General features: G+C 38.2%; 1 protein-coding gene across 11 annotated transcripts in view; it reads left to right on the top strand.

Annotated features, from left to right (window-relative positions):
- ARID1B (AT-rich interaction domain 1B) overlaps positions 1-24767 on the top strand; it is a 396431-nt gene that overhangs the window by 137339 nt on the left and 234325 nt on the right. For all 11 annotated transcript variants that reach the window (XM_081035477.1, XM_081035475.1, XM_081035469.1 and 8 more), the window contains exon 4: positions 12926-13036. In XM_081035477.1, coding sequence (XP_080891603.1) covers positions 12926-13036 — 111 coding nt within the window. The remainder of the gene's footprint in view (positions 1-12925; positions 13037-24767) is intronic.

Raw genomic sequence — 24767 nt, 5'->3', positions numbered from 1 at the left:
GATATTTAAATTCTGACACAAGGGAAGTTGGGGAATTTACCCCCCACTGCATTTTTTGCTAGTCTCAACTATCTTCATTTGTCTTTAAATGCTCATTTCAATTTGTTAACGTATGGAAGGTAAAGTAAAACATAACTTTGTATGCCACATAAAAGTTCTTCATCAATTTATTTGCTTTTAAAAATTCTTAGAGTAACAAACTCTATGTATATTGTATTCCGGAAGATTATTTGCAGATGTTTGAAACATAGTGCTACTTATAGAATTTGCTAGTGTGGGCAGTGAACACCCTTTTTTTTTTCCTGGAAGGATAACGGAACCAGCCTCAGTTTACTAGCTTTTTTTCCTCAAAATGCTGGACTTTTGGGGAGAGAAATGGATTTGTGTCTCTGCATTAGCCTTGGGAGGTGAAGGAAGGGTAGAGATCGAGAAGTAGGGTAAGGCAAGGCCAGTGGATAAGTGTAGAACTGTGGTTTTCTAAAGAGAAACAAAGGGGGGATTATCTGTATTAGAATCACCTGGAGCCATAGCTCTAGTAAGTTCTCTTACTCCAAAACTGTTCTCTGGGGGTTTGGGGGGACCTGAGAATCTGCATTTAACTCTACATGCAGTTGCCATGAACTCCAAAGTTGGGAGCCACTGGAGTGCAGGAATACTAAGCAGTGCTTTCCATTCTTTCTTTAGTGTGACCCATCGATATTACAACATTTACTAGTAATACCCCTGAGTGGTCATTCCGGTAATGCCTGACTGTGGTGGCCTAGCGCCTGTTTACTTCCACTGAAGATTAGTAAAGATGATAGGAATTGGATGCTAATTTCTTTTAAGTAGCTTTTTTTCCTCATACTCTATACTCTGAAAATGAAGGCTGGAATGGGGAATGAGAGAATTAATTTCATAGATTAGATGATCATTTTAACCTCTTTTTGAAAGTTATTAAAGTCATATGCTCATGATAAAAAAATCAACAGATCCTTTTTGCTTCTTGCATTTTGAAAGCTTTGGTGATACAGTGCAAAACAACAAAATCTTCTATAGCTTGTGAGCTTTTGTTGTCTTCTGTTATTTTTTTTTCTGTTACTATGTTTAATCTAGCCATCTTTCTTCTTTTCCTACGGTTCTTTCGTTAATAGCTTTTACTCCAAAGGCAAAAGTGGGAAGTCAGACCACTTTTAAAAAGTGATTCCCTATACAGCTTTAGGGATGGGTTGGCAGAATTGGCTTGAGGCAAGATTTTTCTGGCACCTTACTTCACTCTCATTGGCAAAAACAAACTGTCTACCTGTTTCTACAGCATATGGGTTTCATAAATTCTGTTTCAACAGGTTGCTATCCCTCATGCTATTCCTTTAATGAAAGAATGCATATAGTAATACAAGCTGTCTTGTCTAGGGAACTTTTTACACTAGAATTACTTAGGCAAACTGGGCTTTTAATGCAGATATGTAGTACAGGCAGATACCACCTGTATTTGGAAATTCTTTACTATTTATATTCTTATTTCAGTTATTTAGATAAAGATTATACTATCGAATGCAGTTATTTGTAGCTAATCTAGTTTTTAAATCTTTATGAAATTATCTTCTCAATTCTGGTGAATTCCATTTTTTATATCACTGTCCCTGTTAGTTCTTGACCATTAGCTGTTTTAAGGTCTTTGAGAATTTGGTAAAAGATGAAGATCCTCTTCCCAGAAAAATATATGCATTACACAAAATTTGCTTTAATTTCAGGGGAGTTTTCAAATCACTTTCACTCCAGGTTAAGAATTTGGCCCTAAATTTAAGGTTCAGTCCCAGAGCCCAGGTCTCTGGCTCGCGTGCCAGGGTTGGTCCACTCCCTGGTCTGGGGAGTCAGGGGTTTGGGTTTTGGCAGTAAGTCATCCCCCAGAGTGTGAGATGCCAGTGTCATTTCACGTCAGAGCTTTCTGAGCTGTTGCTGTAACCACAGTAAGACAAGCAGGGCCATTGCCGACCTCACTGGGGTAGGTAGACTCAGGTACCTATTTCACAACCAGGAGGGTCTGGTGAACTAGACCTTATTAATGAGACAGTTACATTTCTCACTGTAGATACTGGGTAATGGCATTGTACCTAAAACCCTACCTTGTAGCAATATCTTAATTATCAAACTTTTAATAAAAGTACCACACTATCTTTAGTCACAGTTCTCAAACTTTACAAGCAAATCTGGGAAGTTTATTAAAAATTTAGATTCCTGAACCCCAGCCTCAGGGTGAAATTTATCAGCTATGGGATAGAGTTCAGATTAGTTCTTGTCCAATGTAAGGGAGAGTGGGAAAGTAGTTACATGCATGGACTCTGGAGAAAGAATATATTGGTTCCCATCCCAACTCCACCACTTGCCAACTGAGTGACATTGGGTAAGTTATTCAAGCTCTGTGCCTCAGTTTCTTCATCTGTAAAATGTACTTATTCCCTGGGGTTGATGTCTAGACAAAAAGACTTTATTCAGTGAGTAAAGCACTTCAGAGAGTGCTGTCAAACAGTAAGTGCTGGATAATTGTTAGCTGCTGCTGTCATCATCATTGCCATCATCAGCATCACAGCCACAAGATAAAGTCCCAGAGGTTGAATGACAATTTTGATTCTCATTCTTAAGTGTGGTTTTAAGTATATCAAGAGTCATAGGTGATACGTATGGAACAGTTAAATGTTCCAGGCATATTTCAGTGGCTTAAATGTAGTCTCTCCTTTAATCATTAATACAACTTTGGGAGGTAAGTCCCTATATCTTGGTTTTATGGATGAGGAAAGTAATTCTTTAGGTAATAAGTTACAGAGCTGGGATTTTTTTTTCTGTTTCTGTGCGTGTATATTACAAAAAGCATAGCTGAACGTTTACTGTGGCTCATTTAGATTTGTGAGTTTATTAAAATAATCTATTAAAAATCTTAATTACTGGAGTCCCTAGCTCTTTAGTACCTCCATATTTCTCTTTGATATTTCAGGAAATGTGATTTTAGGCAACCATGTGGCTGGCTTTCTTTCCCACTCTGGGCCATCTGATAGTTTAGGGAGAAGTGCTTGGGAAAACAGACAGAAAAAAAAATAGAAAGCTTTTCTTAAGTGTTGATGCCAAAGTGTTGGCCTCTGGGATCCTAACTTGATTAGCACAGTGGTGACAGCTGCTTTCTTGGTGGGGTGACCTTTCTGCTCTCCAGAAAGGTCCTCTTGGTTCATCTTTGCTTCAGTCGTAGGTGCTGCTGCAGCCTCATGAATCCTCGTAAGTCCCGTGCCATAGTGACATTCTTGTTGATGGCAAACTACAATATAGTGAGGAATCTGCCATCAATAATTAAGAGACTCATCAGTAAGAAAATGTCTGTCCCCTATCACCTCTGCTTTTCAACATAGTGTTGGAAGTCCTCGCCAGAGCCATCAGGCAAGAGAAAGAAATAAAAGGCATCCAAATTGGGAATGAAGATATTAAATTATCACTCCTTGCAGATGACATGATGCTATATATAGAAAACCCTAAAGACTCCACCAAAATACTACTAGAAACAATAAATGAATACAGTAAAGTTGGTGGCTACAAAATCAACGTACAAAAGTCAGTTGCATTCCTATATACTAACAATGAAATCTCAGAAAAAGAAATAAAAAAAAAACCCAATTCCTTTTGCAATTGCAATCAAAAGAATAAAATACCTAGGAATAAACTTAACCAAGGATGTGAAGGACCTATATGCTGAAAACTATAAGACATTTTTAAAAGAAACTGAAGAAGACACAAAGAAATGGAAAGATATTCTGTGTTCATGGATCAGAAGAATCAACATGGTTAAAATGGCCCTATTACCAAAGCAATATACAGATTTAATGCAATCCCCATCAAAATCCCAATGCCATTTTTTAAAGTAATAAAACAAAAAATCATCAGATTTCTATAGAACCACAAAAGACCCCAAATTACCAAAGCAATCCTAAGAAAAAAGAACAGTACTGGAGGTGTCATACATCCTGACTTCAGCTTGTACTACAGGGCTACAATAATCAAAACAGTATGGTATTGGCAGAAAAACAGACCAATGGACTAGAATCGAGAACCAAGAAATAAACCCACATAAATATGGACAGATAATTTTTGACAAAGAAGCCAAAAACATACAATGGAGAAAAGACAACCTCTTTAATAAATGGTGCTGGAAGATTTGGAAAGCCACGTGCTGTCTGTCACCGTGTACCAAAATTAACGCAAAATCAATCAAAGAACTGAACATAAGACCTGAAGCAATAAAATGTATAGAAGAAAACATAGGAACTAAACTTAAGGACCTTGGGTTCAAAGAGCATTTTATGAATTTGACCCCAAAGAGCAAGGGAAATAAAAGCTAAAATAAATGAGTGAGACTATATCAAACTTAAAAGCTTCTGAACAGCAAAAGAAACCATCAACAAAATAAAGAGGCAACCAACCTAATGGGAGAAGATTTTTACAAACAATGCCTCCTCTGATAAGGGGCTAATATCCAAAATATACAAGGACAACTCAACAACAGAAAAAAAAGAAACATTTTTAACCCAGTTAAAAAATAGGCAGAGGACCTGAAGAGACATTTCTCCATAGAAGACATACAAATGGCCAATAGACATGTGAAAAAATGCTCAACATCACTAATCATCAGAGAAATGCAAATGAAAACCACAATGAGATATCACCTCACCCCAGTTAGAATGGCTTTCATCAATAAGACAAATAGTAACAAGTGCTGGAGAGGCTGTGCAGAAAAAGGAACCCTCATACCCTGTTGGTGGGAATGCAGACTACCAAGATAAGGGTAAGTGTGTTAGATGTAGGGAAGGACTGCCGCTGGAGCTGTGCTCAGGACAGCTTGATCAAGAGATGAGATTGAGAAAGGATCACTGAGTCAACAGTAAGGGCAGGTTTTACCTGGGGATCCAGGGAAAAAATGAAACTGGCAAGGTTTAGTTAGTTAAGATTATGGAGGGACACTTTTTTGAGGGGTGGGGAATAGTGTGTTTCTCCAGGGCCCACCAGTTCCAAGTCGTCCTTCAGTCTCGTTGTGGAGGGCGCTGCTCAGCTCCAAGTCCAGGAGCTGTTTTCCATCTAGTTGCGGGCAGGTGGGGGGGGGAGAGGCGTGTCTTGGAGGAGGGGGCAGCGCACCATCCCATGTGGGAATTGAACCGGCAACCTTGTTGTTGTGAGCTGGTGCTCTAACCAACGGAGCCATCGGCCGCCCCTCTGGAAGCTCAGTGGCAGCTCGTTGTCTTCAATGTAGTTGTGGAGGTGAGGCTCATTGTCCCCTGTGGCACTCGCACTGGCAACCCTGTTAAGAGCTTGCACTCTAACCAACTGAGCCATCCAGCCGCCCTGGGGGGACGTTTTTTTAAATGACAGTTGTTATTATTAAACAGTAAGCAGACATGTTAAAGATAAAATGTGGGAGGGTTAAGAATATGTGAAAGATTAAATGTTCTATGCTTAGTGAATTTTCTTGCGTGAGAGGAGGTGGAAGGCGAGGGGACTGATTAGGAATTTCTTGTAGTCTTGGAGGTGAAAGATAGAGTCACCACAGCCTCAGTGGGTTCCTGAGTTTGTCTTTCATATCATTAACTTTTTTTTTTGTTTAAATGAAACATTTCAAGCATAAACACATGTAGAGGGGATCCCCGTGGCCCCACCACTCAGCTTTCAGCAGTTATATGACCAGTCTTGTTGTATCTCTGCTCTCACCTTCCACCCTCAAGACTATTTTAAAGTAAATCCAGACATTGTATCGTTTGATCTGTAAATGTTTTAGTATATCTCTAAAAGCTAAAGGGCTTTAAAAAGAAACATAAACATGATATAGTTATCCCATTTAAAATACAATTTTTTTTATACAGTTATTCAGTGTTCAAATTTCTGGTAGTCTCAAGTGGAAGAAATGTTTTTGTTTAACTCACATTACGGGGTAGTTTGAATCAAGATCCAGAAAAAGCCCGTCTTACAATTAATTTTTTTATACCTTTTCGTTTCTAGGATTTTCCTCTGTCTCCGTCTGTCCCTCTCTCCTTTCGTTTTTTCTATTTCACTTATCTGTTGAAGAAACTAGGTCACTTGTCTAGTAGAGATCCCCACAATTTGGGATTTGCTGATTGATTAGCTTTGGTTTAATGTGTCCCTCGGTCCTTTTCATTTCCTATAAATTGGTAGTTAGATATACAGGCTTTATCAAGCTTCTTATCAATTAGTTGTGACAGGAATATTTCATCTCTGGAGTGTTCATGAGGAGCAGGAGAATGTCTGGATTTTCCCCCTTTTTTTGATGGCACCACTGATGCTTGCAGCCTTTTCCCTCCGTCTTCTTTTCCAGTTTATTTTTTTTACTGCATTCCTTTGCAGTCATCTTTTTGCCTTAAGACTGCCAGTAACAAACAACAAACTGTGTTTTGTAGCACATTGCTACCAGGCAGTGTAGCTGTTAACATGATAAATATTCTTGGACACGGGCCTAAGTTTTGTTCAGTTTTATGTTTGCCCTCATACATTTATTTTTGTGTTGCTGTGTCTGATTCTAAGTGTGAGCTCCTAGAAGCCATTGCGTCAGTCATTCACCAGGCTCTTACTTAGTACCTGTTGGTGTGTGGCACCAGGATCCCAAGAGGAAGTGAGAATCTAGTTCAGAAGATACACGAACAATTAAAATGCAGCGTTGTAAATTCTTTAAGAGGAGTCGATCATCATCGGTGTGAGGTGGTTGTTTTGTGGGATGGCAGAGTTCATTTCTAGCAGGAGTTTGAGGACAGCCAAATGCTTTTCAAACGCAGAAGGAAGGACATCCACTTGGGACCACAACTGAGACCGAGAGGCCTGCACATGCAGACTTGTGTCCAGTGGGGCCCGCGGGAAGCTGAGGGGTGAAGGTGAGGACTTGCATCGCCCCCAGGGGAGAACAAGGTGGAGCTGGCGTGGCTGCGGGAGGAAGTTGGGTGAGCTCCTCTGTACCAGCCCAAGCTCTGGAGTACCGTGGGCAAGAGGCTGTGGTGGAAAGTGCCCAAGAAAAGTGGCTGGCACGGGAAGGGGGCGGGGATGGACTGGGTTTGGTAAAGCGTCCACTTTTTAGAAGTAGAGATTTGGGAATCGTCAGCATCTGGGGTCAGTGTGGAGTCTTTGGAGATCTGAGGGTCGGACCCAGCTTTTAAGGGGCAGGCAGAGGAGGAACCAGCGGACTAGCCGTAAACAAACGTAATCGGCGAAGGCTGGCAGACCTGGCTTTCTATCAGCCTGTGCACTTTAAATAAAGATTTGATAAAGAGTGATAAGGAGAGTGGCCTTCTGTTCGATTTTGTGGGAATTTTTTATTTTAATATTTGTGATTCATGATATTATAATTGAATATTTCGGAAGTATCCCACGTATAAAATACTTAATTTTTGAAAGGGGAATTTAAGAAGGTATATGGAAGCCTAGGATAATTCCTTTAACAAGCTAAAATTACATTAAATCCTTATCATTTAGAAGTAGTATGACAATTCCAGTTGTTTCTGACGTACAGTTAGGATAGAAAGGAAGGTGGGTTCATCATGCTGAGATACCAGCATGGGCTCACACACTAGCCATGCGAGTTGAGTTACTGGAGGTTTTGTTTCCTCAGGGTGAAAAACAGGATGGTTCTAGCACTGTTCTAGTCTATGGTTCTAGTCTGTCCCAGCACTGTTGTGTGGAGGGACTGTGCACAGTACCTGCCACCGAGCCCTGCCTGCTCCTGTCCTTGTTAATAACATTCCCACTGGGGCGTTCTGAGGAGGCAGGGGGGTGACTGTGCCATTCTTGAAGTGGTTATTATAGTTTTATATTGCGTTCCTTTGGAAAGGATATTTTAAATGTATTTAACTACAAACTGAACACGGAGTGGGCAGTAGCACGCTAAGTTTCTTGAGCAGAGTGATGATTTCCCGTGACCGTGGCAACGCTGTGCAGCTATCAGGCGTGTCCTTTGTGGACGAGATACCATCCTCCTGCTCTGCCACATACCTTGTTTGGCAGGAACATTTCTGCTCCCTGTTAGTGGTTGGAATTGATGACAGGACTTTATCGAAAGTAGGGAGAGAAAAGGAGCAAGAAAATGATTCTGACCTCGATGTTGCCGGCTGTTGTTCTAAGGCTACTCAGATCCCCGTCACCTCACTCTGGATTGTTGCAGCAGTAAAAGGAGCCATCTTCCTTTTTCTGGCACATCTGTACTTCGTTTAATTACTGGAAAAACCTTTCTTAAATAACAAGAATCATCACGTGTTCCTGCTCCAGAAGCCCGGGTGGCTGTCTGGAGCTTTTTGTTTCAGATGCGAAGCTCTCTTCAGGACTGTTAGGTTGGTGCAAAAGTAACTGTGGTTTTTGCAATTTTAACCTTTTGCATCCACCTAATATGAAGACAGTAAGTTTTCGCCAGCTTCTGGACTTAGTCCCCGACCTCTTAGTGCCACTGCCATTTGTTAAATTCTTGTTTTTTTGTGTGTGTTTGTTTCTGATTTTTGGTTACTGTCTACCAATCCTCCCATCACTTCTCTGCCCTGGGTTTGCTGCTTTTTATAATGTCTTAGGCATATTATAATAATAAGGTAAACCTTCAGTAACACTTTGTTCCAAAATGATGGACTGTGAGTGTACACTGACACTTCCTTTAAGAGCATTTGACCAATTTCTATCAAAATTTGAAATGTACCAGCCGTTTGGCAGAAATGGCAGAAATGTGGAGGTTTTATGTTACCAAAACATTTCCCATGAAGATGTCTGCAAAAGGATGTCTGTCACAGCGCAGTACGAAGTCAGGGAAGGCGGGATGACCTAAATGTTCACCGCTAGGGGACTGACTAAGTAAGTCACAGCACTGACAAGTGATGTAATACCCGTAGCATAAAAAAAAGATACAGTAGATGTTTAGATGCAGATATAGGATGAGTGCTGCAATATGTTGTTAAGGGACCAGAAATATGCCACGTACAGCAAAATGTCCCAGTTGTGTTTAAAGGAAAGAGGATTTAAATTCGTGTCTATACTAGGTAATACATCAGACAGTTGTCAGCAGTTAACATTTGTGGAGGGGGTTCTGGGAAGGACACGGCAATCTTCCTTTTCGTCCTTTGTCTCATTGTATCTTTCGAACTCATGCCATGCAATATTTTCCCTTTTTAATTTTTTAAGAGTCCTTGACATTTGATTCTATATTTTCTTCCAAGTCTCGTATGCCATTAGTACTGAATACATTTCATTATAAATGAAAACAGAAGCACTCATGACCTTGGCCTTCACACTTAGATCCATGCGACAGTTTTGATCTTATTATCCTTCCTTGCAATGTACGAGGGACACTAGGGTTTCCCTTGCGGTCATGCTTCACACTGTCAGAGGTTTTACCCAGCAAAGGGAGTGGTCCTGACTGACATTTGTTAAAAGAAACACCCAAGTGAAAACTTCTGAAACAAACGTGTACGCACCCTTCCCCAAGCTCTTTTCACACTTTTGTTGTTTGTGTGTCCGTCTCCCTTTTTACCTTTGACTCATAACGTAAAGAAGGTTATAACCAGAATCCATCAATGGTTAAAAGTTTGTGGGTGAGATGAAGAAAATGAACACTGATAAAAAACCTTGAAGGGGTAAACCACATTGCCCTGTGTGTTTCTTCTGCAGTGCGGTACCGGTTTCCCCCGCTGTCCAAAAGCAGAGTTTTCCCAGGGAACCTCTCCTAAGCCGAAATAGTGTAAAGCGAAGAAGTGATCCCCTTAAGACACGTCTTGCTAAAGATAAAGCACAGGTGCTCACAGGCGCCATGCAAGCTCTGGGGGATGATGCTGAGATGCTGAGTACTGCTCGAGGGGCAGGAACTTGGTGGGGCCACTCTCCTTGCTCGGGGTGCGGGGTGCGTGCTGCCTGTGTAATGCCTCGCTGCACAACAAACGCTCAACGTTATTTTCACTGTTTTTGGCAACAGTGAAAGACCTCTTCAGATTTCTTTTAGTTGGCGAAAACAGGTACAAATGTTGGTCTTTTGTAAAAGTGAAGTGGCGTAAAGTGAACTTTGGAAAAGTGGAGGTTACCTGTATTATCACAGTATGATATGCTTTTAAACAGTCATGGCTTTGTATATATATGGCGTATGAATGAAGGAATACTTTGTGTGTGTAAACTGGTGTACAAGCTTGTGTTCACTGGTTTAAACTTGTAAATAACCGAAGATGGCGGTGATGATTTAGAAATGTAAAGCTGTGCTTAGTTGTTTGTTTATAAAATGTGATGTTGAACATAGTTCTGATGCTGACATTGCCCTCTTATTATCTATTAAATTTGTTATTCCTGCTTTACTCTTCTTGAGGTGAAAATAAGTACATACCAGAACGTAAATATAGCTCTGAAGGGGAAAAGCTCAGGTTTGTTATGAGGTATAACTTTTATAACTTTATTTAAGCTGCCAAGCATAGATTTTATAGTCCCAGTGTAAGTAATATACCTATAGATGATGATTGTTTTGGGTTAAAACTTGGTACCTTTTCTGGATGTTCTCTCAGTTAAATTAATCCTTATATTCAAACATAAACTGAGGCAGAACAAGTCCCCTTTTCAGCGATTCTCACTAAATTTTGTTTTGGTTTTGTTTTCAGCTGTATTTAATAATTGAAAGCCTCTGTGGTTAGGACTAGTATAGTGTTTGAGACTTTGGTGGAATCTACTTATTTTGAACCTTTAAAGCCTTAAAAAGTGAAATGTAAAGTCATAGTGAAATTTTCTGAGGGCTTTCGTAGTCTGTTAGTCCAGTGTTGCTTATTTTAGAGGGACAGCACCCAAATTGACATGTATGCTCACTGTAGTTGTGGTGGGCTTTTTCAGCTCTTTTAAAAACCGGGTCATTTAGCTGCAAAGAGAAAATAAAAGGAAATGTAAAAGGCTAATAATAAGCATAGGGCCTGTGAGCCTGTTCCTGTTTCTTAACTGAAGTTTACTTAAAACAGCACCTGAGCACCGCCCACCCGTAAACTGTACTCACTGAGCTTGCACACGCCTGTGTTTGAGGAGCAGGCGGGCTCTGCTCATTTGTTTGCCTATTGTGCTGCCGTCCTGCACCTTTGTGGGGGTTTTGTAACAGGGTGACGGCCCCTGAATGGAGGCCTTGTGCCCTACTTGATTTGAAATCCTTGCTGTTAATCTAAAAGACCCTGCAGGGCACCCAGCGGGAAGCCCGCGTGAAAAGTGGAAGTCTGGGATCCGGGAGAAACTCGGTGTGGGGGGCAGGGGCGGTGAGAGTGGTAATAATCTTTCAGCCTTGGCTTTTGTCCTCTGCAGCCTAATAGTTACCCTCTACTGGCAACCAGATTGAAGAACTAGCTGCCCCTTGAAGTACTGAATGTGCTCACTGAGACCTCACCTCTTTTAAGATAAAAACCTAGACAACGGAGATTTAAATCTCTTGCGAAAGTATACTACTGACTGGGCGTTATACAGTACTGTTAGTATCATTCGCGCTCTCTCTGTGTCTCTGCCTCTCTCTGCCTCTCTCTGCCTCTCTCTCTCTCTCTCTCTCTCTCTCTCTCTCTCTCTCTCTCTCTCTCTCTCTGGCTCTGGCTCTCGCTCTCTGTAGGGTTGCTTGGGAAATGCTGGATTGTTGGTGTGCTCTTTACTTAGCACCTGTCAAAGGTAGGTCACACCAAACGCTAGGCTAGTTCAATCCAGCTTGTACAGCTTGTTAGTTTGTAGTCCTAGCTATTGGTCCAGGCTTTTGGCCTAAGGAGCCACGTAATTTTAAGTGTATACTGTGTGAGAAAGGGGTGGGGCAGCAGATGCTTTTTATAGGGTTTCAATTAATAAACGTTATTTTTTAAATAAACGTTAGTTCATAAAGTAATAGTTTGAGGATTTAGCAGGACTAGAACTTGTATATCATATTTCTTTAATTCTAACACTTATTTAAACTGAGAGGAAAAGGGAGAGAATTTTATTTTTAAGTGATATTTTCCATTCTTTTTTCCTCTCCAATCAGAAACCTGTTCTTCAACTTTGAGTGCCAATTAAGACATGCTATAATAAGTATTTCACATTCGGTCCTGCAGTGTGACTTGGGGTGTAAATTGCGCTAGAATGGTTAGTAGCTGAGTGTACCTGGTTAAACAGCTAGAGATCTGGTATATAGTAAGTTGCTGTGGTGTGGTATTTGGTTTGTATAACTCTATTTCAGCACAATACTGAAACCATGCAGAATACATCCTGGAAAAGTGTTCAACACGATGCCAGAAAGGCTATGTTAATAATAAGTTTTGGGTACCTCAGCAGGTTTTGGGGGTGTGTTTTGTTCCCCACCGCTGTTTTATTCTTTATTGTGGGTCTCTGGAAACTATGCCACGTGAACATATGGAATTCTATACATAGTGTTTATTGGTTTTGTAGAAATCCCAGGATACTATGAGCTTAATAATTATGTTGTTTTGTGGGTTACTGAGAGGGCATATTAAAAGTCAGTTGATAATAAAGTTTTGATTAATTATTTTAACATTTTCAACTTAATATTAAAGGCAGTTCAACCCAAATCAGAATCAAACAATAAAATGAGCTTTTGGTTTGCTTTGGTTTAAAAGACATTTTGGGGGGAAAAATACAAGGAGTTTGGTTGTAGGTGACCTCCTTCTTCATCTTTTCCTGCAAAGCTCAAACACAGTCTTTGATTTGTATGGTTCCATAATAAGTTTAATTATTAATTATATGTATATTTTGCTCTTGATAATTCACTATTTTTTTGTCTTTGTTTTGCTTTTGGTAAAGTATTTTTTAAAAGAACTATAATATATTGTATATGTCTGCTGAAATGTAACATGAATCGGTAGTTTGTAATAAGCTTTCACTAGGTTTTTGTAGAAGCTTATAACTCATTGAGATCTTTATGAAGTAATACTTTGTGTTTGTGTTTGTTTAGGACCTGTCTCAGGAAGGCTATGGAACTAGGTCTCAACCTCCTCTGGCTCCTGGAAAACCTAACCATGAAGACTTGAACTTGATACAACAAGAAAGACCATCAAGTTTACCAGTAAGACATGAGTTAAAGACTTTAAAAACAAGCTATTGTTTGTTTGTTCTAAATTATATTAAGGCTTTAGGAGAGAAGTTTCTAGATTTCAGATGTATTTGTGATTTATTTCTTTTTAGGGCTTCATTCTTAGGAGCTATGTAGTGTTGGGTACATTTAGTTCATTTGTAGGTATGTCTCTTGAGTCCAGTTGGAAGGTTTTATTTGTCTGATGGGTTTTGTTGCAGAAAGGTGTTTCTGTAGTCCAGTTGCACTCTGTTTAGCCTGATGCTTTCTGGTAGTGATTCAAACCAAAGAAAGGTGTCTATATGTGTCAAACATGAAGGAATTCCCGCTCGGCAATGGGTATGAATGAGAGAAACCATCTGGTGGTAGTTTGAATTTCTTCTGGGACTTTATGTAATGAGAGATCATCCAATCTTTTTTCACCCAAAAGAAAATATTTTAGTTTAAAATTGGAAAAAGCACCTTATAAGTATTTCCATCAGTGAATACTGTATGGTGGTTGAGATACATATTGAATAGAGTAGTGGCTGTATTGTAGGGTATCATTGGTGCTCATAAATAGTTCATCTGTGCTTGATTTGCCTTTTTAATAGGCAACCTAATTTAAATGAGGTTTTCCTTATAAACTAAAAGAATACATCTGTGCACAATTTTATATTTTCTTGTTAAAATATTTTTATTTGAAGAATTATTGTTATTGCTTAATCTCTATTAAGAAATTTTATTTAAGATGGGAGTTTAGGCTAACCACGGTATTAAATATGTTCACATTGAGTAAGATTTATTATATTACTTCTGAACACTTGAGAATAAGCATTTGTAATGAATCTTATACATGACATTTGGCATGCACGCTATACCCATTTTCAACTTGTATGTAGCCTTAGAGAAGGAGGTAAGTGATGGCTACAGGAGATCCAGTATCTTTTTTAATTTGATGCACATGTTTTTGAAACTAATTTTTACAGCTTTTATTTCTGTGGTGGAAGGTGGGTGAAATTTATTGTGGTCATGTTTTTAGTCACGGTAGAGTATTTATTGTCTAGTTATTTGGTTTTTAAAAGAATGAAAAAAGTGATGGAGTCTGTATTTTATGCTGTAAGCTTTTTTTCTTTAGCAGATAATTCACCGCTTTGGTGGGTGAGTGAGTGAGTGAGTGTGTGTGTGTGTGTGTATGTGTATGTAAACACTATTGATAAAGGGAACATTTGCTGAATATGTGGAAATTGGCTCATGGTTTTAGAAATTTAAATTGACTCCTGGAAAGCATATGGACAATGAATTCCACTTTTCTTCCACCAGATATTTAGTGTTTTAAGAAAAGCCTAACTTTGTAGGTTTGTCATTGGCTGGTGATGTATACTATCATATATGTTGGAAATTTTGTTATGTATGATACAGATTTTCTGTGTAGCTACCACAATAGTTTGCATTGTACTGCTTTTTTCATATCCATTGGAACTTTGGTGTCACTCAGTAGGCTCTGCTGCTTTTCATGGCTCTGCATTGGAATGGGTAGTGGACATTCAGCTAACTAGCATAATTAGGGAGGAAATGAAGTGTGGTAGTTCCAGAAAACTGACTGAAGAGTTCTGCTCTGGGATGGCGCTTTTTAAGTTGATCTGTTTTAAGAAGTGAGTCAATATATTCATCAGTACTTTAAATTTTCCTGAATTGTTCTCTTTGTATATATGTCACATAATGGCTTACTTTCTTCCTTAATCTTTACCTTATCTGCTTTTCAAGAGGATTTATGTTTGCTCATAATATAAATTTTCTTAAGAAACTATTGAAAAACAGAAATGCCCTAATTGGTATTTTCTTTCTGTTTTTTTGTAACTCACAGATAAATAAGATGCTGATTGACTCAATAACATTTCAGTAATGTTTTTTTAAAAAGGCAAAGTTTCCAGGTTTTATGGCGAGTATATAGAAGCACCAGTCACTGAACGAGGGACAAACCACAGATCAGCTGGTGTGCCTAACCTCCCCAGCCCCCAATCTGGAAGATGAAAATTGGCTTGTTTAAATGAATGGTAGTCCACCACTTTTCTTTCAACAGGCTTTGTTTGTGTAGAAAGTTTCTATATGAAGTATACAAATACATTTTTACTTATGTGAATGCTACATCAGTATGCTGTACACAATTAAGGTAATTCTAGTTTGGGGGAAAGATTTATTTGTATTCTGTATGGCTGTAATATTTTTAGTGTTACTTTTATTAACTATTTCAGCTCTCTAAATTGGCTGATTTGATACTGAAGGTACTGTGAAACTGAATTTGTTTTCACATCTGAATTTGCTCTTGGGTCTTTTGTAGATTTATGTTGCGTTTTTTCCTTTTAGGTGTCAATGATATATTTTCTTTTTATTTAAGGTTAAAGACAATACATCATATTTATAATCTCTAGTTTTGTAATTTGGAACTAAGGAAATTGTGGGCATTACCTGTACATTTTTTAAAATGTGGTGTAGTGATTCTAAAGTATAATTAGTAAGTCTTTATCCATTTTATATGTGACTCTAAGGAGGAACCTTTTCAAGTAGTTATTTCTCAAACTTTTTGCTTGTGAGATAGATTTTGTAATGTTGCTCTACGTGTGTGATATTTTCTTTAGCACACGTTCGTCCCACAGTTAACTTTCCATTACAAGAATTCAGGGCCTTTCCAACATCCTTATGCAGATCTATGCTTTGATCCCTCAGTAAACTGCCCTCTCACCGTTGTTTGATCTGATCTTTGTCTGTATTTGCACGCCAGCAAATTCTTGGTGATCTTCGGTACCTAATGCAGTTATGTTTTCCAGCTGACTTACATCTTCAGATCATCCACGTAAAGCAAATGACTGATAAATTAATACTTGTCCTCTGTTGCCTTGGGCCTATGGCCAGTAACATTTACTTTTCACTTAATGCACTCAGACCTAATCTCAGAACAAATCTTCCTAAATAATGTCCATTTATTTCTAAACCTCTTAATCATACTGCTGTTAACATACATTAGCTTACGTATTACATACCCTTCGTATTACCATTGTTAACAAATCTTAGCATATAGCATGTGATATAAAAATTAGTTTGAAGAACTCTGTCTCCTGGGAATATTATCACTTAAAATTTGAGTGTATTTTGTGTTTCTTTTTCTACTTCTCATATTGATATGATACGAAGCCGGCATTTAAACAAAATAAACAGTGGAAAGGTCTAAAAAGTGCTATAAACTTAACTCCTTTCTTTTATAAACATTGAGTACATCTCAATTTTCATTCTAAGATAGCCCCCCAAATATAATTTAATGTACTTGTTGTTCAGTCTTTTATTTTCATCTCTTGTGGAATGTAGTATTTACCCTTTTACTGCAGTTATTTTTATAGCTGTGTTGGCCCCTATTAGACTAGAATTTTTTCAGAGTATTATGTTTTATTCAGTAAGTATTTTCCTCATAGAATTTATGTAAAAACTTTTAAATACATTCTTCCTCCAGTTTGAAAATTTTCTTTTAATTTCTTAAAGGATCTTTTCCAAGGTATTGAATTGACACCAGCAGAGGCTGTTCTCTGTGCACTACAGATACAAATGGATTATCGGTGTGTTCTTTGTATCGGCCATGTGACTTTCTTCTTACAAACGTCTTCTTTTATAGTAAAATTGCACTTGGGTTTTAACTTGGCGAACTTAAGCTTTAAGGGAAGGAGAATTGGGCACTTTTGGATCATTAAGCTAAAAGCGTAGAGACATTCCTTCTTAATAATACATGTTTTTTAATTGTAAAATATAAATTGACAGAAACAGTAATAATAATTTCAGTAAATATAGCATACATAGATATGTTGTTAATAAAATGTTTATAAACCTGTATAAAAAGAAGTAAACATGACAAAGGCTTGATTTTTTTTTCTTCTTCTTCCTTGTTCTAAGCAAATAGTGCTTTATCCTCCAGGGATCTGAAGAGTTGTTAAATATTCTTCAGTTTAGAAATAACTCATTTGTTTTATTCTTCAGAGAGGCCTGCCATCAGTTGTATTTCAAATAGCAGGTCCATTACTCTGTTTACCTAAGATACAGAATATGAGCAGTCATGTTCTAATAGCCTTTGAAAGGCCCATCAGGTCATTAAAACCCTCTTTGTGACCCTTTCTTCCTTAAATAGGAAATATCTAAAGTGGTTGACATGAAAAGGTTTTGATCTTAACCAGTTTAGTAAAAAAGCCTAACTGTCCTGTGGAATAGTGCTTATGGCACTTTTGTTGAGTTTGCAATTAGAAGGAAATATTGAGGTTTAGATAAAACATATGTTTTTTTGGCCCTTTGTGAAAGGAAAGAGGTAGTAAATGCTGGTTGTTCTTTGAAATAGAGGGTGTTAAACAGGATATTGGAAGCCAGAAAGAGAATGGTTGGAAAATGTTATTACCAAGAATATTCTTTGGTGGTCGTTTATTAGCAGCAGAGCGTACAATGATATGCCTTAACTGAAAAAGAATACTCTGTGTGCGTTTTGGTTTTGTAGTCTTTAATAACATTTATGTTGCATAGGGGTGAAAGGTCATGTACTTTGGAAGCATATATGAATATTGGTGATAGGTTAATAGGGACATTTGTAGTGTGTAGATTTGGTAATACAGTTCCTGTGAACCATTGGAAACTGTTGGAAAAAGCTAGGTGACGTGTTTATTAATTGGATTTTGCTTTTTACTAAGTTCTCAACCCAACAAGAAATACAAATTACGATGCTCTTAACCTGTTAGTTGGTAGGTTCTTGCAAAAGTTAAGATCTGCCAGGAAAGAATTAGATGCATGACTGCAGAATGGACTCTTTCCAAACGTTTTTTTATGTTTATCTTGAACTTGATTTAAATGATTGTCCTTAAAAGGTTAAAAATGTAGCTCTCTTTGTTGATTGATCCTTCTCAAATCATTTTGAACATTTAAAAAATTGTAAGTTAATAATAGAGAAATCTAATCTGTTGTCCCCTTATGTTGGTGTTCAAGCATGAATAATCCATGTGTGCACCTGAAGACGTAAGCTGTTTGTTGTCTGTGTTCTCTGTATGGTGTTAGAGTGTGTTGAGTTTTGGGGTTACGGAGGTTGTAAACCATGAGCACCCCTGTGAAGGGAGCAGGAGAGTCTCTGAAGGGTGGCCCGTTGGCAGGTAATGCGTCTGTAGATACCGTGAATCACTGGCATAGTTTCGAAACGGAGACACATTTTGATATCGTGGAGAGATTTTAAACGGACCGTACAATACTTCCCTTTCTTATCTCGGATTTACCATATTCTCAAATGTAATTTTAGTCACTGGTCTATTCTATACGGAGACCTCAATTCTTTTTGGATTAAGTTTGAAAGAAACACCTCCAGACCTTACTTGAAAGTCCTAATTTAGGAAAAGTGATAGTGACTGTGACAGATGTTTGTTTAACAATATGGAATATTCTTTAAGATGTGAAGTTATATAATTTTATTCCCCGGAGAATTTTTGTGATATTGGTAGTCATTTTGAATATAGAGGGTAATACCTGAACAAGGTAAAAAAGTAGTAGGGAGTGGGAAGGAATGTTTCTCCCTCTTTCAAAACAGTCTTCCACTTACATACTTGTTCTGCAAATGAATATTCAGTAAAATCTCACCAGTTTGGATTTCTTCCAGGTAAAGGCAGGCTAAATAAATGGAAAGTTTGAGTAAATTAATATTTAAAAAGAAGTATAGTTTGCTTTTAAATAAATCAATGTTTGTGTGCAAAGTATTTCTAAATTGAGATCTTCAGTCCTGTTAAAATAAATGGATAATTCTAAATTCATTATAGCTGAGATATTTGCTTGGTGGCAATGTGTTATTTTAAAAAATTCATTTAGTTTTTAAAAACACATTTTAACTAAGCATATACCCTGAAAAACTTTTTCACATAATATTCTGAAGCTTTCCATTTAATATATGGGGGAAATGAATTTCAACCCATTTTATGGGACTGTCAATTCCAAAAAAATTAATGAAGAAGTACTATAAAAAATAGGCACTAGACAAAATTGGAGCTGAAGAGTGGCTGAAACATAACTGATTTGCAGGATATTGGTTTTGATAATAGAAGGATAACTATGATCTATAGTTGATAAATGAGGCTCATTAAGTTAGGGATGATAAATGCAGATATTCCTGGCTAATAGGAAAGTCAGCATACACTTTGGCCATAACAAATGTGGCACTGGAAGGTTTTGACTTAGGTGAGGCCATGGGGCCTTCTGTGTGGCTCTGCAGGCTGGGCAGGATGCAGCTCCCACGTCTGTGTTCAGATAGACACAGAGCCACACCTGGACATAAGCCTCTCACGAGAGGGTCTCTCTCTGGGCACCAAGAGGAGAGCAATACTGTTGGGCTTTTAGTATAATCCACGAAGAGCAGTGTGTGAGAGGAATTCTTGCCTGGGAATTTGTTAGCATTGTAGCTCCTGCAATTTCTAATTTTAATAATTTTTATGCTAGAATGAAAAAGCCACTGAAGCTTGCGGTATTTTTCTCATCCTAACCTGCTGTTTCTGTTTCTACAAACAGCAGTGCTTGGCATATTGAGCTAGGAAGCCTCCTTCCTCCTTTCCTCAGTGTCCCTCCTATTTGCTGGTATCTGGGGGAGTCAGAGGGCTTCCTTCTGATCACACAGGCATGGCCATTCTAAGGCGTCCAGTGCACTTTACATTATACCGTGTTTCCCCGAAAATAAGACCTAGCTGGACCATCAGCTCTAATGTGTTTTTTGGAGCAAAAATCAATGTAAGACCCGGTCTTATTTTACTATAAGACCGGGTCTTATGTAATATAATTATAATATATAATATAATATATAATATAATACCGATATAATATAATACTGAATATAATATAATATAATTCCAGGTCTTATATTAATTTTTGCTCCGAAAGATGCATTAGAGCTGATTGTCCAGCTAGATCTTATTTTCAGGGAAACATGGTATTTACTCAACTTAGGTGGAAAATAGATTTTAATTTACAGGTTTCCACTTTGTAGGTAATTGAAGGCACACATCTGTTTTTATAATAAGAGATATGTAACTAGCAGGAGCTCATAGTAGCATATGTGGACTGCTTAATTGTGTTTAATTTTCTTTTGGTCTGGAGGTAACTATTTTTACTATTAACTATCAGTTTAGGAGCTCAGAGACTGTAGAAAGCAAACTGGCAAACTAAAAATTTCAGGATCTGTGGAACAGTTAGTACTTCAGAAAACGCAGTGTTTCATAGAAAGCCTGGGGGAATACTGGATGTCTTCCCTGGTAAAGGACCATTTGGGTTGGATCTCATTGTATACACAGGAGTTCACCAGAGAGGAATAAAGGGAAGAATAAACATTTTAGGCAGCAATCCCATATCTGGGAATATATACTAAGAAAACAGATTTTAAAATAAATGCATAAAGAGATTTAAAGCAAATTTATTCTGGGGTTAAAATGTGTAAATAATTAGCATGTTCAACCATTGAAGAGTAGTTAAGAAAATTTTGTCGTGTTGATTTAATAGTCTGTTTGACCATTTTTGACCTATAAATGGTAATTTCACATCATTTAACCCAGTGGAATTTCAACCTAATGAAAGTTATTCCAGTGAAAATAGGAGAAAATCTGTGAAGACTATGTAGAAATAGAGAAGAGAATTCATGAAATAATGGCAGGTGAAATAAAAGAACAAACGTTCCATGTCTTATATAAATTCAAGTACAAAAAATATGTTTCCATATTAACAAAGATTAAAAAGAAAACAGAAACGAGAGTAGTTGTAATAGAAAAGCAGAAACAATGAGAATAGTAAATATGCACTCATGTTGTCTAATTTATATATATTTGTATGTGTATTTATATATATTTATATATACACATGTATGTATGTACATGTATATATATGTAAATTCAAATTATGATGAACCAAGGTAATATTAAATTATCATCAGAATCCTTTAAAAGTTGTTTTGTAGATTATCTGAAATATTCTATTTTATCTAAGTCTGAAAGAAACATGCTAACTTGTACCTCTAGGGGGGAAAGAAAAATCCACTGATTTTATTCTTAAATAGAAATATCCCCAGCAGCCCCGTGAAGAGGGCTGGGTGTGCGTGCGATGAAGCAGTGGCTTCTGGGAGGAAAAGTTCCAGAATGCGTATTTATTCTTGCTGCTGTCGTGGCATCTGAATTCAAGATGTGATGTGCTCAGTTATACCTGAAATAGCTTGGAAAATCACGTGTTGGAGATTGAGGGGATACTTAATTTTTCTGTATCTTGGGTCTTTGGCAAGAGTTCCAATTGTGTCACCTCTTCTGGACCTGACTTCTGACTTTCTGGTAAATAGCAAGGGTCTAGGTGAAGGCATCATCGTGACCTGGCATTGTATCCTGTAGGGATTTGCTGGTTCACATGTCAAACTTGTACCAGGCTGCTGGGTGTGACATAGACACCTGTCTGCATGGGAGCCTCTAAGGGTATCTGTTAGAGTTGTATCAGTTAGGGTAGGCTAGGTTATTCTACAGTAACAAAGAGACCTTCTCAGAGGCTTAAAACAACAAAAGTATATTCTTTGTTCTTGTTACATGGACAACATAGCTTGCAGAAGGGTTTCAGCTCATTGTAGTAACTCAAGGACACCGACGGACAGAGCAGCCACTGACTTGAACATTGGCAGCCCCTGTCCCAGAGAGAAAGCAGCGCTCTGGAGGGTCTTTCACTGGTGTGCAAGGGATTCATTACTCCTAACTCACATGCCAGAATTAGTCACTACCAATCATAAGGGCGCAGGAAGTGCATTCCTACTGGAGAGCTGGAAATGGTTGACAAACATCGTGAATGCTACCACAAGAATCCTTCTTTCTGCAGTGTTTATTTTTAACACAGGCCCGTGAGACGATGCTAGCATTGCCTTCAAATACCATTGCTGAAAAACAAAGAACTGTCACTTTAGGAGAGGAAATAAATATATGTAGAGAAGGTTCTTACGTGAGAGGAAAAACTTCTATTCTTCCCTCACAGTGTGGGATTTTAGAGGTGCCTCTCTCTTTCTCATCTTTTTCTTTTGCCTTCTCTAAATTGTTGTAAAATAACTGAATGGTCTTGTTTTCCTTTGTTTGGGTCAAGAAATTTTAGCTGAAAATTGTTACTGTGTGAAAGAAGATTATTGACTCAACAAGCCTTCAATTTTCCGTGAATAACACTCCCACCCCCTAGCTTCAGAAACATGCCGTGCATGCATTCTATTTTAAAATACAGACTGTAATTTAAAACAGGCAGTTTGATGCCCCACTGAACTTTGTTTAAGCCTGGAATAAAAGAGGGGGGAAAAAAGCTTTAAGCCACAAAAAAAGTGACTAAGCTTTCTCAACTATTTTTCTGCATAACGCATTCTGTTAAAAAAAAAAAAAAGAAGCTTCCAGGTACTATTATTGTCTCTTTCTACAGGACCTAAATTTTATCCAATGTTAGATTGTGATGTGTGTATCTTTTCACTTCATTTCATTATCAGGCTATCAGTTGAATTTTTTGAAGTGTCCAGAGTATATTCCATGGCAGTGGAATCTGTATGTGTGCGTGTATACATTCTGTCCACGTTCAGTACACGTGAGAACATTGATTCTATAATTAAATACATAAAGTTTGGCATTCTCTTATTGATAGCTAATTTTCTAGAGTTCTCTTGGTTTAAATAGTACGTGTTTATTAGACGGAATGACATAAATATTTAAGTAGTATTATTTACTATCAGATCATTATAAGCATAATTAGTTGGAAGTAGTTTATGTCACTTGCCTTTTTCTCCTTCTCACAAAAGTGAAAACGAACAGCTGATCATGGTTATATGGAAGGATCGATGACTTTGTTTTGACTGAATAGTACATTCTGACCAGGAGAGCTGTTCTAACGATAACGATGATGCTGATTGTGCACGCGCTAAGTCTCTGCTTCAGTTCTGGTCTTGAGCAATTCCTGGAACGTCTCAGGACCTTCATGTCCTTTTCTGAAAAAATGCATGTCAGAGGCAGCCATCTCAGAGCATGCCGTAACTCCTTCGCTAAGTGTTAGGTTACAGGCCGTTGTCATTATATAAGAAAAATCACCGATATAAAAGGGAACTCTCTGCCTTCATGAAGAACTTGAATGTGAGCAGTGCAGCCACCTTGAAATCTTTAGTGGATGGTTCATGTATGCCCTTGCTGCTCTCCCTCTCCTTCTTGGGTGCCATTTGCTTTGGAACATATGTAGGGGTTTGGGGTTGCCTAACTGAGTATGTAGCCTTATTATACAGGCCATGGGATAGCCACGGGCCTTCCTGTGTACTCTGCCTCTATTTCTAACATCTCAGAGATTGCAGAGCTCCCCTTCTCCCCCATGTGATTCATTTGGGAGCCTTATGTATCTGAGTGTCCAGGGAGAAGTCCAGGGAGAAGGGGAAAGAATCAAGTGAAAAGTAGAAAAGTACAGTTGACCTTTGAACAATGTGGGATTAGGGGCACCTGCACAGTAAAAAATCCATGTGTAATTGTCGATTCCCCCAAAACTTAACTAATAGCCTCCTGTGGACTGGAAGCCTGACCAATAACATAAGCAGTTGATTGACACATGTTTTGTGTATGTGTTATGTACTGTATTATTACAGTGACGTAAGCTAGAGAAAAAAATGTTTGGAAAATCATAAGGAAAATACATTGACAGGACTGTATGTATTGTTGAAAAATATGCATATGTCACATATAAGTGGGCCTGCACTGTTCAAAGCCCATGTTGTTCAAGGGTCAGCTATACAGAGACCAGGTGTCTTTATGACCACCTCCTGAAGGGGGGTTCAGGGGGCACGTAGAAAAGACAAATAAGGAAGCTGCAAGACAGTGAAATCCTGCCTTTAATACTTTTTCCCACTGGACCAGGGGGAACCCTGTGGAGATAGTTTTTACTCGGTTTTAATTTCACGCCTGTGGAAGGAACACTGGAGGTTTACATCTGTATACTATAAAGTAGCTGAGTAACTCTACACTTTTTAAACTGAGATTTACCACGAGTGGAAATATAAGCGACTCAGACATGAAAAGTGCCATTTGTTTTAATGACCTGAAGCGAGTTTCATAGATAATGTCCCCTGCGTGTCTACATTTTGTGTGTCTTTTCTTTTTTTTGTAAAAATCTTTGAAGCTCACTAGTTGGATTTAGATAGAGGGGTATGTTAACAAGCCTTACTTCTTACTTTTTATTCCTCTTTCTGTCAAAGCGCAAAACAGTGTGATTGAGGCAGTGGCACAAGCTACACCTGATCCACAGCTGAGCTCTTCTCTCCAAGTAGCTAGAATGTGTGAGCCTGATGCCCCGAGTGATGGGACAGCACAGCAGTGTCCTGGCCCCATCTGACACTTGTGCCTTGAAACTGATACTCTCTGTGTTGCTTAAAATTTTCTGATGTAAATAGGAATCTTCATTTGTTTTGTTTTTTCCCATGGATATGGGCGATTGAGTGCAGTGAACCAGTTAACACCCTCTGATGACCTTGAAATATTTGGTGGTTCTTTTGTAATTATCTGTATCTGGAGAAAATTTGGCTTCAAAATAATAACATTTATTATATATAATAGCAAATTGGGCGCCATTTAAAAATGTCTTGTTTCATATAAATGAAAATTGCAGTTAATTAACACTGAAAACTACTAGTAAAAGAAGAATAAATATGGCCAGAGTAAGGGTCTTAGAT

Source organism: Rhinolophus hipposideros, assembly GCF_964194185.1.
Source record: "Rhinolophus hipposideros genome assembly, chromosome: 3".
NCBI classification, from domain to species: Eukaryota; Metazoa; Chordata; class Mammalia; order Chiroptera; family Rhinolophidae; genus Rhinolophus; species Rhinolophus hipposideros.
Note: the sequence above shows the minus strand (reverse complement) of the source record. Positions and strands in the feature narration are given on the sequence as shown.